The 14,186-nt window shown below is 38.2% G+C and overlaps 1 protein-coding gene across 1 annotated transcript; it reads left to right on the plus strand.

Moving 5' to 3' along the window:
• LOC140136364 (uncharacterized) lies at positions 1-8,101 on the plus strand. The gene is given in 7 exon segments (XM_072158092.1): positions 1-272; positions 1,416-1,599; positions 1,890-2,220; positions 3,954-4,139; positions 5,416-5,597; positions 7,115-7,742; positions 7,745-8,101. Coding segments are annotated over 7 exon segments (2,106 nt in total). The 5' UTR covers positions 1-34.
• The last annotated feature ends 6,085 nt before the right edge of the window (positions 8,102-14,186 follow it).

Below are 14,186 nucleotides of genomic sequence, written 5' to 3' on the forward strand. Positions count from 1 at the left end.
AAACGCAACCAGAGCTACTCCATTCTCTCTCACAATGCAACTCGGTATCCGCGATTCCAGTGGTCGATACACAAAAACATTTGAAATTTTCATCAAATTACCAACAGGGACTTTCACACCATTAAATGTTCGACATGATATGACCATAGCCGAACTGAAATCGGTAATAGAATTTTCATCAGGGATTCCTTCTGATTTGATGTTGCTGTCGTTTGGAAATAATGGTGTCCTCACAGATGGAACTACGTTGGGACAATTATGCTTCATTCCAGGTATGTTAAATTCAATGTTTTTGAGTTTATTTTGATTTGTTTGTGTGAAGTTTTAATCCCCTAGTTTGCTCATATATATATCTTAATATTTATATTAAACGGAAGACAACCGCACAACAATCTACATGGGAATATTTTTCTGCACATGCCACAAGTTTATGCAAACATCAGTTACCGTAATCCTTGGCTAATGAGCCACACTACCCGTCATGTATTAAGCCACCGCGAATATGTCATCCAATCCAAATAACTGACTATTAGTACTTTGAAAAGACAGGAGCGATTTACTGACTGATAAGTCGAATGTTGGCAGATATTTGTTAAGGGATCGGATAGCAACGTTTGCACATCATTTTTTGTGGGACATGAGAGTACATCAGACATATCGAATTGCATTCTGATATCAAATAATTTTGATTTTTGAATTTCGTGATATAATACAAATTTTATGGCAAATTATTCAAAATTGATATAAATTAAATTTGTATGATATCGCGAATTTCGAACAATTAAAATTGGAAAAAAGGCCTAATTGAAAGGCAACCGAGAATCATTATCGTCATCGAAGTAATAAACACAAATGCAGGCGCATATCATATCATAGTTAAGCTATTTCCCGTACAAATGTACATTATGTCACAGTGTCATGTACATTAAATGCATGTATTCAGAGGTAGTGCAGGAAGTGGTAAGCGTATAATACGTGGTTGTTTGAAATCACAGTAAGAAAATCATCATGCGCGGGAGAAATTCGAGTTCTTGTTAAAATTGATTCATGTTTCGTGCTGTTTGTCTGAAGTTTTTAAAATATCATTAGTAAAAAACTGTCAGGGTTTTCTGGTCATTTTAAGCCAAACTAATGAGGCAAAATTAACAAAAACTCACTTACTATCTTAGCCGCTTAACTGCAGTGTTCTATGGGGTTAACTCAAACTTGCTCTGTTGTCCGTAAAAACAATGAATTTAGCTGAATCCAATTAGGTGTAAGTTGGGACATGTGTAAACATTATAAATATGCCAAAAAATCAGGTCTAAAAATTGACCAAACTCATTTTAAAGATCGTAGGCCTATATTTAATGTTTTAAAATAGGTTGTACCTGTGCAGTGCAAATAAAATAACATTTTGCTTCGATATTTTACAGGTACGCGGTTACCAGTCAAAATTTTGTATGGCTTTGAGAAGTTGGTTCTTAGTGCGTATTCAGGCGACTCTAAGGGCGTGTTACAGGACATAGACGCACACCATGATATCGACATTAAGACAAAGCGGCAAAGCTTAGCGTTATTCCTGGCTTCACATAGAGGTTACTTCTACTTGGTGGACAAGTGAGTATACTAGTACAACGTTCTTACTCAGTCCTTTCGTTCATTTCTTGGGATTTCGCCCAGTGTTGGTTTTGCAGAGGGTGTGGTCTTTGAGTGTGGTCAAAGATGTCAAGCAGAAGTGTTTATAATTCGGCCCATATCTAAAAGAGCTACAACCTATACTGAACCATTAGAATGCATTCTTTGCTTTCAGCAGTTCTGCCTCCAAAAAATATTGTTTGATTAGATGGACGAATAAAAAGTTAAAAATATATATGGGCCCTAATTATTTTCTTTATTTTCAATTTCAGACTGCTTTCAGCCGGTGCCAAACCTGACGCCCAGACGCCGTCGGGACGCACAGCTCTCCATGCTGCTTGTGCTATGGGTAATATTGGGTGTGTCGACAGTCTTCTTCAACACAATGCTGCATTAGACATCAAAGACTCTCACGGACGAACTCCAGCACAAGTAGCTTTCAAGTGCGGGCAACAGGATGCCGAACGTCGGATTCTACTTTTTCAAAGAGTTAGAAACCAACAGAAACGTGAGACACAAAGATTGAATCAATCATGGCCGAGATCGTCGCGATTTCCAGTGTCTAAGTTGGCTCAGAGTACTTCCCCTACTCTTGCTTTACAGGTATAGAAAGAATACGTTTTCATTATACTTTTTCTTTAGGTACCACATCTAATGTGGTCCTATAGCACTATCGGTTCCCGGTTAGGTACCGATGACTATTACCATACCCTGGCGAATGTAGCGATGTAGTAAATTGTACCAAGCATTATAATTAACATTTGTATAGTGTTATCATTGTTCATGCAAAAAAAGAAACGAAAGGACTGTGCAAATCTTCCGGATATGATAGAAAGACCTATCGGGGCAGTGATAGTGTTATAGGACTAAATGTGAAGCTGTGCCTTAAGAATTGTTGGTGTTTCAAGATTCCGAAACTGGTAAAAAAAAGTTACCATGTATATTTGGAAGTGGTAAGAAATCAATTATACATGTATGTCGATACTCATATTCATATTCATATTCATATTTTATTATCAAAAGGTGACCCGAAGGTCAAATTACATGATAAATTTACAAAGATAAAAACAACAAACATTCAAAAAGTTAAAGAATAACATCTATAAAACACATAAAATGGTATAAAATTTCATTTACAGAAACTAATATTGCACTTTTAAAATAGTATCATTACATATTAATAAATAAAAAGAAAAGGAAAGAAACACATTGCATAATACACTTCAGAAAAGGGGGTGATTGCACGGCCACTGTGCATGCAGGATACAATGAGTACATGAATAAAAAGGAAAAATTACACATTACTTGTTTAGCAGGTCCACAAAGTATGGTATGGGACTATTTTGGAAGCGAGAGGTTCTGAACCGCAGTTGGGTGAATTTATTTATGTGCATTGCGAAGGTTGCGACCATGAGCACTTTGTCTAGATGGAGGAAGAAGATCTTTGGTACGGTCTGAGTCGGCAAGCCCTTCGGCTAACCTTCGACAATGATCTTCTCTTCTATCTGACAAGCGCTCAAGGTCGCAAGCTTGCACCGCCTCAGCATATGAGGTAAATCTCTGGCCTAAGATGATCCTGCATGCACGTCTTTGGAGTTGTTCAAGTGACTTTGTCTGATTTGTTGTTAACGAGGAGTGCCAGGTGACATCTGCGTACTCAAGAATAGGTACGCAGATGTGTTAACCAATCTTCCCATGTGTTAACCAATCTGTGACACATTCTGTCTATCAATATTTTTGACATGCGGGTTCGACAGGGCTCCCTAACGTAACATATTGTGTTGTCGCTTTTTGAGATCTTGATCTTGTGATGACAATTTTTGGGATCTCGAAGCCCTGTTTGAATATCGAAAACTCAGCCATAATTATATAAGAATGGACTTTTAAGTAAATTCTTCTCAGCGATGGTTGTGCCTTCTGTATCAAAAGTTGAGACACTCTCTAAAAATCATTATAGGCCTATAGATTTTGAAAAGCCAAATCCGTAATACTTTAAACTGTACAAAATATTTTACTCAACACTGAGTAAAAAGGTCACAACTCAACAAATGAGTAAACAATTACTGAATGTTGAGTAATTATTTACCGGTACTCAACAGTTGAGTTGTGACCTATAATGAGCTCAATGTTGAGTAATTTTTTACTCAACTGTTGAGCTGTGACCTTTTTACTCAGTGTTGAGTATAATATTTTTACAGTGTATTATTATACTTTACGTGTGTATTCGTAAAAATACTAACAGCTAACTTTACACATTATTCTCATATTCATAGCCCGTACTTTTTTCCTCGCCAAACTTTAACTCCTTTCCCCGCTCCTTTCACCATTTATTGCAGGATCTAATGATATCACCAGGTCCCACGTTGAAAATAACACCATGGAAATGTAAGTCTGCTAAACCACCGTGGACATTGAGTCAAGCGGTGCCGAAGACTCCCAGAAGCTCAAGTAGTTCTAGTAGCTCCAGCTCTGAAAGTGGTGCAGAAACCAATGGCAAATCAGACGAAGAGGTTGTTAACGAGGTAAGAGGGCCGGTGCTTATGGGGTGGGGTGTGTGGTGGATGGGGTGTGTTGGCTCATAATGTAACTTCATCAGTTTGTTGTGAGAAGGGGCGAGTTCGTGTGCGTGTCTTTCGAGGACTTCAACAAAGCAACAAATCAATAAACGAGGACTTTGAGCAGTCCGCATCCGAGGACTTAAAACACAGTTCCTCAGAAAAAAATTAGCAATACACTCCAATAATGGTACGTCATTATGTCATTTTCACACGACCTTCCTAACACTTTTTTCGGTATTACCGATTTTATGGGGACTTGGTATGATATTTGACAAATAGACATAGTGAACATTAATTTTGAGCTTTGAATTTGTTGTCATTATTTACGGTACTCGGAAATGTGCGTAATGTATAGGGGTTTGTGGGAATGCGTGTGCTATAGAGTGCATGTATTGGCTCATAAATTTATATACATGTACCTGTATTTTTTTTAAATATATATCCTGTATATTTTTAATATTTTCTGACTTCTTAAGGGCTCTGAACAGTATTTTGTGGTATATAGGCCTATGTGTTATGTAATGTTAAAATCCAGGAGAAATCGATAACAAACTCCCTATTTCCCATGAATGCTCAAATATCAAACTGCTGGAATTTCATTCCCAGATTATTTGAGACCTATAGACAAGTACAAGAAGATCTATAGACGAATCGAATCTAATTTCACGCATTCCTACACCTCAATGGCAGCCATAGCCGCGACGGGAACCCAGCTATCTCACCTAAAATGTGAAATGATGCGGCCTTGAAGGGTATTTCAAACTGCATTCTATCACCCGTGTTACACGTAGACAAAAGAATGATGACAGTTTACAACACAAAAGAATCTAACATCGAATTTTAAGCGGCTTTAATCCACCCAATTGGGCAGTCACAGCACCAGTTAGGTGCTGCGGGGACCCAGTAATGGCCGACCAAATCCTGACCATGACTTGGCTCGTTGGATTCGTCTATAGGTTATAGATGAGTTGACTTCTGACGTCAATGCCTGGCAGTATGCGCACGCATCATCACAATTTCCATTGTTTTTTGCCTGGCAGTATGCGCGCGCATCATATTATGCTCAGGGCTCGTGTTTTTAAAACTCCCGCCACATCACAATAAGGTATATCGATATATCGATATACCAGTCCCTTGCCTTTGTTTATAAACATTGAGGTCAACTCATCTATATAGACCTTAATCGTATGGAGTCTCATGTTCTAATTTTGATCATTATTTTACGGTTTCTACATTACAGGACACGAACTACAGTGACAGATCCCAACTGAACCCTACACCACGTGACGTGCCGCATCATATTCGATTTAGCTCAGATATCACCATACACTCGGACCAGAAGAAGAAATTCCCCGTACCTCCAGCCACATCTATCAGCACTGACTACACTGTACAGGGAATGACCAATGCCTATAAACAGAGGTCAGTATCATTTTGTTATTACAAACCAGGCTACCTCCTCCAAGACAACATACCGTAAAACCTCGTCTACAAGCATATAGAGTGCTTCTGATGAAAGTTCCATTAATCCAGGCGCCATTATGGAGTTTGAGCAAATAAATTACGGATCCAAGCATATACAAACAAGTATTGTTCTAAGACCAATCTATTGTATTGGCATATTTCACTTGTTTCGAATTAATTTAGCTTTAATAAAAAACAATATAATGCTTGTAGACGAGGTTTTACGGTATTTGCGCTCTAAGTAAAAAAGAGGTCCCACAAAGAGTTTTCGTTTGTCCTGTAGAATTTATGGTTCTTTAAAGGAACCAATGGCAATGATCTCCAGGCGCCCTGACGAACCTTTCAAGGCTCTCGAAACACTCGTAGAATTATAATCCTTCGAAAGGTTTTTACATTTTTTAGAATCATCAGGCTCCTCTCTGGAAGACAATTGGAGTACTCCAGTTGTAATCCGTACAACCCCCCGTGCATGGAAGACATGGCCTTAAGGTGGATGTGGATCTGGATATTTATGTCGGTAGAACACCTCCTAAAAAAGGCAACATCACCAACTTCTTGCTGCTAAGTGGATGGACGCGGCTACAAAATTCATTTATCTGGAGCTGAATCGCTTTCTTAAAACTGGCAAGTGTTGGTGCCTCAACAACTTTTTCTGGTAAACTATTCCATTCAGGTATGGTTGCTGGAAAGAAGGTGTCCCCGTACCGTCTGGTTTTGTACCTAATCTGAGTGAATTTTTGTTTGTGCCCTCTCGTTGCCCTAGTCTGGTGCTTGATGTGGTATGATGAATCTATATCTACCAGGCCATTCTTGATCTTGTAGAACATGATGTTACGTTGGATTTGACGCCTAGTCTGCAAAGACTTCCATTCCAGTTCTGTGAGAATTCTGGTCATTGTACCCTCTTCCCTGCTGTTATCCCTCTTGCAAAATCTGGCAGCTTGCTTTTGCACTCTTTCTAGTCTGTTGGAGTTTGTTTGAATCTTTGTGTCCCATGCAGTGGCGGCGTATTCTAACAATGGCCACACGAGCGTTGAATAAGCAGTTGTTTTAACTTCCTCTGTACACCCTTATAGGTTGCGACTCACTAGCCCCAAGACTCGTTGCGATTTCTTACAGGTTTCCAAGATGTGATATCCCCAGGTCAAAGTGTTGTTGAAGGTAACACCACCGAGGTATGGATGTGTAGTTACGCTCTCAAGTGTCTGTCCACAGAAGTTGTAGCTGTGTTGTGGGGGTTTTCTCATCCCAATGGTCATGGTAACACATCAAATCGAGTCGCCCATTCATGTAACCCCATTTGGATCTACACTCCCTGTGTGGAAGATCTTTTCCATAACGGGTGTATGTATTTCAACTGGAATAACACAATTATCTTCCAGAGAGGAGCCTGACGATTCTAAAAAATGTAAAACCATTATACCCTTCTCTTATCTAATTTTCACGTCATATTTCTTTTAATCCTTTTCTAACAGGCAATCTGTAATTGGAAAACCAACAACTGGGATTTTGAAGAAGCCTCTGCGACCGACATCCGCGATGTCCGATTCAGCCATCTTGCATCGTCATCGTCAGGCCCAAATTCGGCAAAAACACAACCAAACCATGCTACCGACATTTGAATTGACGCCATCCGAGGTGACTATGACATCGTCTGCCGACAATGACGCCGACGAAGAAAATGTGGCGGCAGACGATATTCAGCTCCCGCCAAAAGTGCGTGACGAAGTCGATCGAATGCGCACACTCGTTGATATGCCCGTCGAGTATCCAAAAGTTGACGTGGCCAAAATATATGGGAATCAGAGAGTGAGAGTTGGGTCTGCCAGACGGAGAGCGACGCCAGAGGATAATCAAAAAGCGTACAGACTATGGGTTGCGTCCAAATCTCAAGACGCAAGAGACAGGCGTCTTGTGAATAAAGTTAGCAAGATGTTAGATGAAGCATTCGGTAGAACACCCATGGAACAATTGATAGCACCTACCGTTGCAGAAACAAAAAAGGAAAACGGAACGTCGTTTGAAGAATGGGCGAAAAAGAAAAGTGCAGAGACGCGGAAGCTAAAAGCGCAACAGGAAAAAGAACAGGCTGGAAAGGAAAAATTGCAACAACAGAAAAAGAAGCTGATCTTGCCGAACGTGTGAAAGCGATAGATCAATGGGTTAATAAGAAACTTGAGATTGAAAAAGAGAAACATATGCAAGAACGTCAGACGGCGAAACAACGGGAAGCGATCAAAACGGAGAGGCAACTCAAAGCTGAGTCTGCTTTTCAGAATTGGTCCATGCAAAAACATTGGCAAGAACTCGAAAAATGGGAGAAACGTCCCCACACGGTATCGGGTCGACGAACTCCTCAAGTGAGGAGTCAGAACTCATCTAGTCGACAAAAATCTAACACAAAATTTCGGGCACGTTCTATGTCACAACCAAATGCAAGGAGAATACCGTGTTCTTTTTGAAGTGGTAGATTTGCATCCATTCTGTTTCGTCAACATTTTCACATATACGGACAAAAATCCCAACAGACGAAAATTAAAAGGTGACGACCATTTTGAATCCGTAGTGATGAGAATTATTTACTATTTACAAAATACAGTAACATTCTTGTTCTTAAAAATATGTTATAGATAAAAACATATACTTTTGTTTTATATTTAATAACAAAAATGAGTTCACATATTTTTTTTATAATCAAAATTCTTGTTTTTCCAATAGGCCTATAACAAAATATATATTTATAGCGTAAAAAGTGTTCAAATCCCTTTAAGGTTCATGCAGCAATCGTAACGAGAACCTGCCTAATATCACATATTCAAACGAATCGGATGACCCTTTGACCCAACATTAGCATATTAAGCCACGTTCACGTTATGATTATTGCACGAATCTTTAAGGCTTGTGATTGTGAACACTATTTAACGCTCTTTCTTATTAAAAATAAACCTTAATCCAGTACGTTGTTTTTATTAGAAAAACAAGAAATTTAATGTATTTTGTAAGTTTTATAATTTTCATCACGCGTGCAAGTCATAGGTCGTCCCTGTGTGTTACTGATCGTCAATACAGCCCGTGAAGTGCCTGACGCGAGTCGCTCAGCGCGAATGGCGATTACGAAAACAAAAGATAATGTCGCCCTCTACAGTCAATAGTCATTTGTGATTCGTCGGTGTGAGTCATCCACAGCGGTTTGTAGTTGTTTATCTACAGTCCGTATAAAGTTCGTTATAAACGCATAAAGATTGATAATAATTGAATGATTTTAAAAAAATCAGTATTAAATCTAGGTAATGTTTTAAACATTAAAAGTAGCTTTCAAAGCAATGTAGTTGTGAAGCTTCTAAAGCATTAAAATTAATATCTCATTGCGAAGTGGGAAATTACAAATGAAATATGAAATTGGCTTTTGTCACTGCCATGCTGTTACGTAAGTCCATCATGTTCAATGCCAACAATATAAAACATTAGAGGAGTCGTAGTTGGATTTCAATAACCCAAGTGCCCAAAGTAAAGGGGCCATTAAACAAGTTAAATGTGTATTCCATGACCAAATACATGAATATCCACTGTGAGTAAAGAGTAACAAATTAATGAGTCATCTTCTCATGCCGTGTCCGTGGCTATAATAGACCATTCTTATAATTGACCCATTTCTGTCGTTGATGGGGTGAACAGACCGGCGAGTCAATTTTTTACCATGCTACCTACACATGTTGGTAGCTTTCCTAGTCTGTAACACAGACTACCCTCCTATGTGCGTCTTTCACATGCCAATATTGACGTATTTTAAGTACAGAGCAACGATAAACGGAGATTGTGAATTACGACAAAGTGCGCATTGTTCCCAAAAAAGGATTTATATTGGTCTTCTTTCGACATGCAAGTCTGGTTTATGAAGCGACAGGTCCGAAGGCGGATTTACGAGAACAGGCCTTGTCAGCAAAGGAGCCCGGTACCTTCCAGAGAGGCGGATCCAGGGTTTCAAGTTTCACTAGAAAAATTACAAAACGGGTCAAACTTTTCTAAATATTGAATTATTATTTTCCAGTCTTTTTTCTACGCAAACTAAAAGTACAAGTAAAATGTAAGTGCAAATAATTATTATGATAACGTATTCTAAATTTGACAAGAAACAATAATTTGAAAAAAAAATTCCGAAATCGTAACGATCACCGCCTGGTGTGTTGCAACATATGGGGTTTACAAATAGAAAGTTCCTCAAAATTTTCACTGAAAGCAATACTATATACATTGGAACCGTATCTCCAATCTGCAATATCTTCCCAGCAAACACAAAACGTTTTCGACATCATTCGCAAAAGGTTATAAAAGGTTGTCAGAAAACGTTTAAATGTCGGGTTATATAAAGGGTACATTAGTGGTATACAACGTTTTAATAACATTAAATAACATTTTTTGGGAATTTACTGCACAGCAAACACAAATGTTTTACAGAAAACATTTAAATGTCAGGTTATATAAAGGGTATAAAAACGTTTTAATAACTTTCCAAAAACATTTTTGAAAACTTGGTACAAATCATTCTAAACAGAATGTTATTTTGGGGTTGAAAAAATATTTTGCAAAAAATGTTTGCCCAAAATATTTACAATAACGATTTTAAAATGTTTTCACGACCTTTACATAACCCGACATTTAAATGTTATTACAGCGTTTTGTAAAAACATTTTAAGAACATTTCTGTGTTTGCTGGGTGCAAATATTTTAACATAATGTTATTTAAGTGTTGACAAAATATTTGGCCAAAAATGTTTGCAAAAATAGTTTACAATGACATTTCGAAAACATTTTAAAAATATTGTTGTAGTGTGTTTTCATACAAAACATTTTAAAACGATTTCACGACCTTTATATAACCCGACATTTTAATGTTATTAAACGTTTTTACCTCAACCAAAACCCAAAATATAACTTATTTAAAACGTTTTAAAAACGTTTTTGTGTTTGCTGGGTTGTTTCGACTTTTTTCATCAAAACACAAAATAATACAGATAAGAATTGTTTAAAGCCATGTTATAACATTTGCTGAGTAGGACGCCCTCAATATTTCTCAAAATTCTGTTTTTACACGGTTATATCAGTTGTACTTTATCAAACCAACATAACCTGCAAGAACTCAAGACCCTAGGTAGTTTGGTCAAAATCCGAGATTTTGAATCAAACGTAGGAACCGTCGTTTTATTATTACGGTGGAAATATTAGTCGAACGCATACGCGATGTTCATAACACAGTACGTACATGGATTGCGGGAGAGTGATCTACACAACAAAGGATCGTACCGTAACATGACCGAAGGAGTGATACGAATTGGCGACATCGGCGCTGGTAGTATTCCAATTTTCTTTGTTTTGCCTTAGATGTTCGGCTCAAAGTTAAAAGGGGATATGTCTGACAGTAAAAGCTAACATTTTATGGCAAAGAAATACCTGAGCTTTTATACTTTATGGTAACTATGATATTAAGCTTCAAATTGCTTCATTGATTTTGTTATCAAATTTTTTTAATCAATTGGTTGAACATACTTTCTGAAAAGTTAATCAATAATGTATTTTGGTATGTAAAGAAACCTTAAATCGTTAGCGTTAATAAACCAAAACAATTATTTCAATCGGCTCACAATTTTTGAAGATATGCCCTCTTTAAGAAATGTACACGTTTTTCACTTTGTCCACGGATGAGGTTTGGCTACATCAAAGATTAAAACGAGACATGTGGTTAATGACAAGCTATGACATGGATATAGATGATAGCATTATAGGCTTTGGTATGAGCGAGGATCACCAACTAGCCTCCAACTCTGCTCCAACATCTTCGTAACCTTATTACTGCTGCGTTCGCAAGTATAGGGCGCACAAGGAGGGTAATGCAATTGATGCAATGAGTACCAGTGCTGAAACCTGTATTCGTCAAAGAAGCAACCAGGTAGAGGACAAAACAGCAAATAAATAAATAATAAAATAAACATTAAAATCACTTCAGAAGAACCAACGACATACCAAAGAGATCTTTACTTTTCAGGCTACCTTTTATCTCAAGAAGAGAAAATGTCATGTTGTAAATAAAAAGAAAGCAAGAAACAACAAAGTAAGAAAGTAAGAAACATAATAAAACAAAAAGACATAAATTACCAAGAAAAAATAAGTTTAATTGCAAGTATAGCACGAGCTAGAGAAGTCCCATCCCACACTCATTTTGCCGACTTAACACAATCCATAGCTACGGAAGTAACTAAGGGCCATGTGGGTTCGATTTGTAACGCAAGAAGTCAGGATCTTGTGATCACAAATCCAGACTTCTTGAGTTCATGACTTAGCCAGTTTGAAATAAAGAGATAGTAAAGATATAAAAATAAAGAAATAGTTAAGACAACTCAAGAACTCATGAAACCTGTTCAATTTTCACGGCGTTAGTATTTTAATTGTAAGCCTATCCACTTTAGTTATCTCGAGATCCTATTTTCATGACTTAAAGTCAGGAACTCGTGAACTCAAGCCGCGCTCGAGTTCCTGACTTCCTGACTTCAAGTAAGGAACACAGGATCACGAGATCCTGACTTCATGACTTTAAAGTCAGGAACTCGTGAACTCAAGCCGCGCTTGAGTTCTTGAGTTCCTGACTTCATTACTTTAAAGTACATAGCCCACCGGTTAAGCCAGTGGTAAAACCCACTTAGTAAGTAAAGTTCGTTATTTTATAAAGTTATCATTTGGGTATGCTTGCTATTCATGAATGGTAGGCCTACGTGTACTCCTTTTCAATCTTTGAAAAAACCCTCCTCCGTGGACAGAGTGACAAACGGGTACATTTCTTTAAAAGAGCATATCTTCAAAAATTGCGAGCCGATTGAAATAATTGGCGCAATGAGGGTTCTGTTTTTATTGGGACACCTTGTATAAGATGACGTTAATTTTAACGTTTCGTTATCAAATCATAAATTTTATTTTATTATGTTTGCGGCTTCATTCGACTGCGGAACAGGCGACCATACAAAGTTTCTCTAAGCACCGCGATCCGTATCTGATATTGGAAGTGAGGCAAAACATATACACACCTTTGATGTGGCAGAAATATTCCGCATATCAGCAATGTTAGAACATCCATGACACTTACTGCCAAAATCTTAATTTTGATGATTTTTACGATCATGCCAATGGACAAATCACTAAATATCTTTCATGGTGCAATTCGTCTACGAGCGGACTTATTTCAAAATCTTGGGCTTGCCGGTTTAACCGAGGTGTGGAAGCCCGCGGGCTTGATGTGAGATCCGTCACTCAACATGATTAACGGCGGGTGACATTACTATGATTTAAATATGGTAGGCATAAGTAGACCTAGATATAGGCCTATAGATATATACATATCAGTCAAAGTTCAAAAATTAATGGAGATAGGCCTACACGGAGCTTTGCATCGTCATGTATGCATATATATATATATATATATATATATATTTGCGGCGAATAAAAAACATTGCTCTTTAGGGGCTGTGCAATAATTATGAGCCCTGGGGAGGGTAAAATTGGGGGAAGAAATTTTGGCGAGCCAAAAGGGGGGGGGGCAAGCAATTTTGGCAAGCCGAGAGGGGGAGGGCAAGTGATTTTTGGCGCGCATTCATGAGGCGCATTTTTAATAAAACGCTCTAAAATGGCTTAGGAAAACGGTACGGAAACGCTTAAATATGCACATTTTCCTGTTCGCTGCACTCGCAACATAATACATCTAGACCATTTAAAGTTTGGAATTTGGGATCCCAAAAATTTGGCATGTTCAAGGGGGGACAAAGAATTTTGGCGGGCCGAGAGGGGGGCAAACGATTTTTGGCGGACCGAGAGGGGGGCAAGCGCTTTTGGCGAGCCGTTCAGAAATTTTACCCCTCCCGCGGGGGGCTCATAATTATTGCACAGCCCCTTACCATGATGGAAATTTACAAATCATGTTTATGTTTCATGTTTCACCGTCTCTACAAAATACATACAGACATTCATTCATTATTTTTCTCCACATAGTGCAGCTGCTCAACTCCCAAACTGGGAACCTTTGTGCACTTTGTGATAAAAGCATAAGGGTTTCCACACGTGAAGGTGTAATTAGGTCCAATAACTGGAGGCATTTTGGATTTGACCCCAGGTGACCGCTAGAGGTCAAATGTCATACAAGGCTAAACTGGGGGGGGGTAATTCTACAAAAACCTCACCTCAAACCTCATCATTAGGAAACTATGAAGAAATGAGGAAGAAGTTACATATAAACAGAAACTGTAACGAAGATACAGACATAAATGCAAACAAGAAACATGGACTTGTTTGAAAAGAGCACAGAGGAGGAAAAGAGCTCATGCCTATGAATACAAACAAAACGAAAATGGATGATAAGAGTAATCGTGAAAGCAGTAAGGAAAAACAAGAAAGCATGGCAGAAATTCAAGACCGCTAAAAGTGAAGCAGACAGACATTACTGAGATTGTGAAAGGCAGCAAAGAAGAAAATACGTGAAGCAAAGTAAAGGTAGGCCCTATGAGATGA

Source organism: Amphiura filiformis, chromosome 16 (genome assembly GCF_039555335.1).
Source record: "Amphiura filiformis chromosome 16, Afil_fr2py, whole genome shotgun sequence".
Classification (NCBI taxonomy): domain Eukaryota; kingdom Metazoa; phylum Echinodermata; class Ophiuroidea; order Amphilepidida; family Amphiuridae; genus Amphiura; species Amphiura filiformis.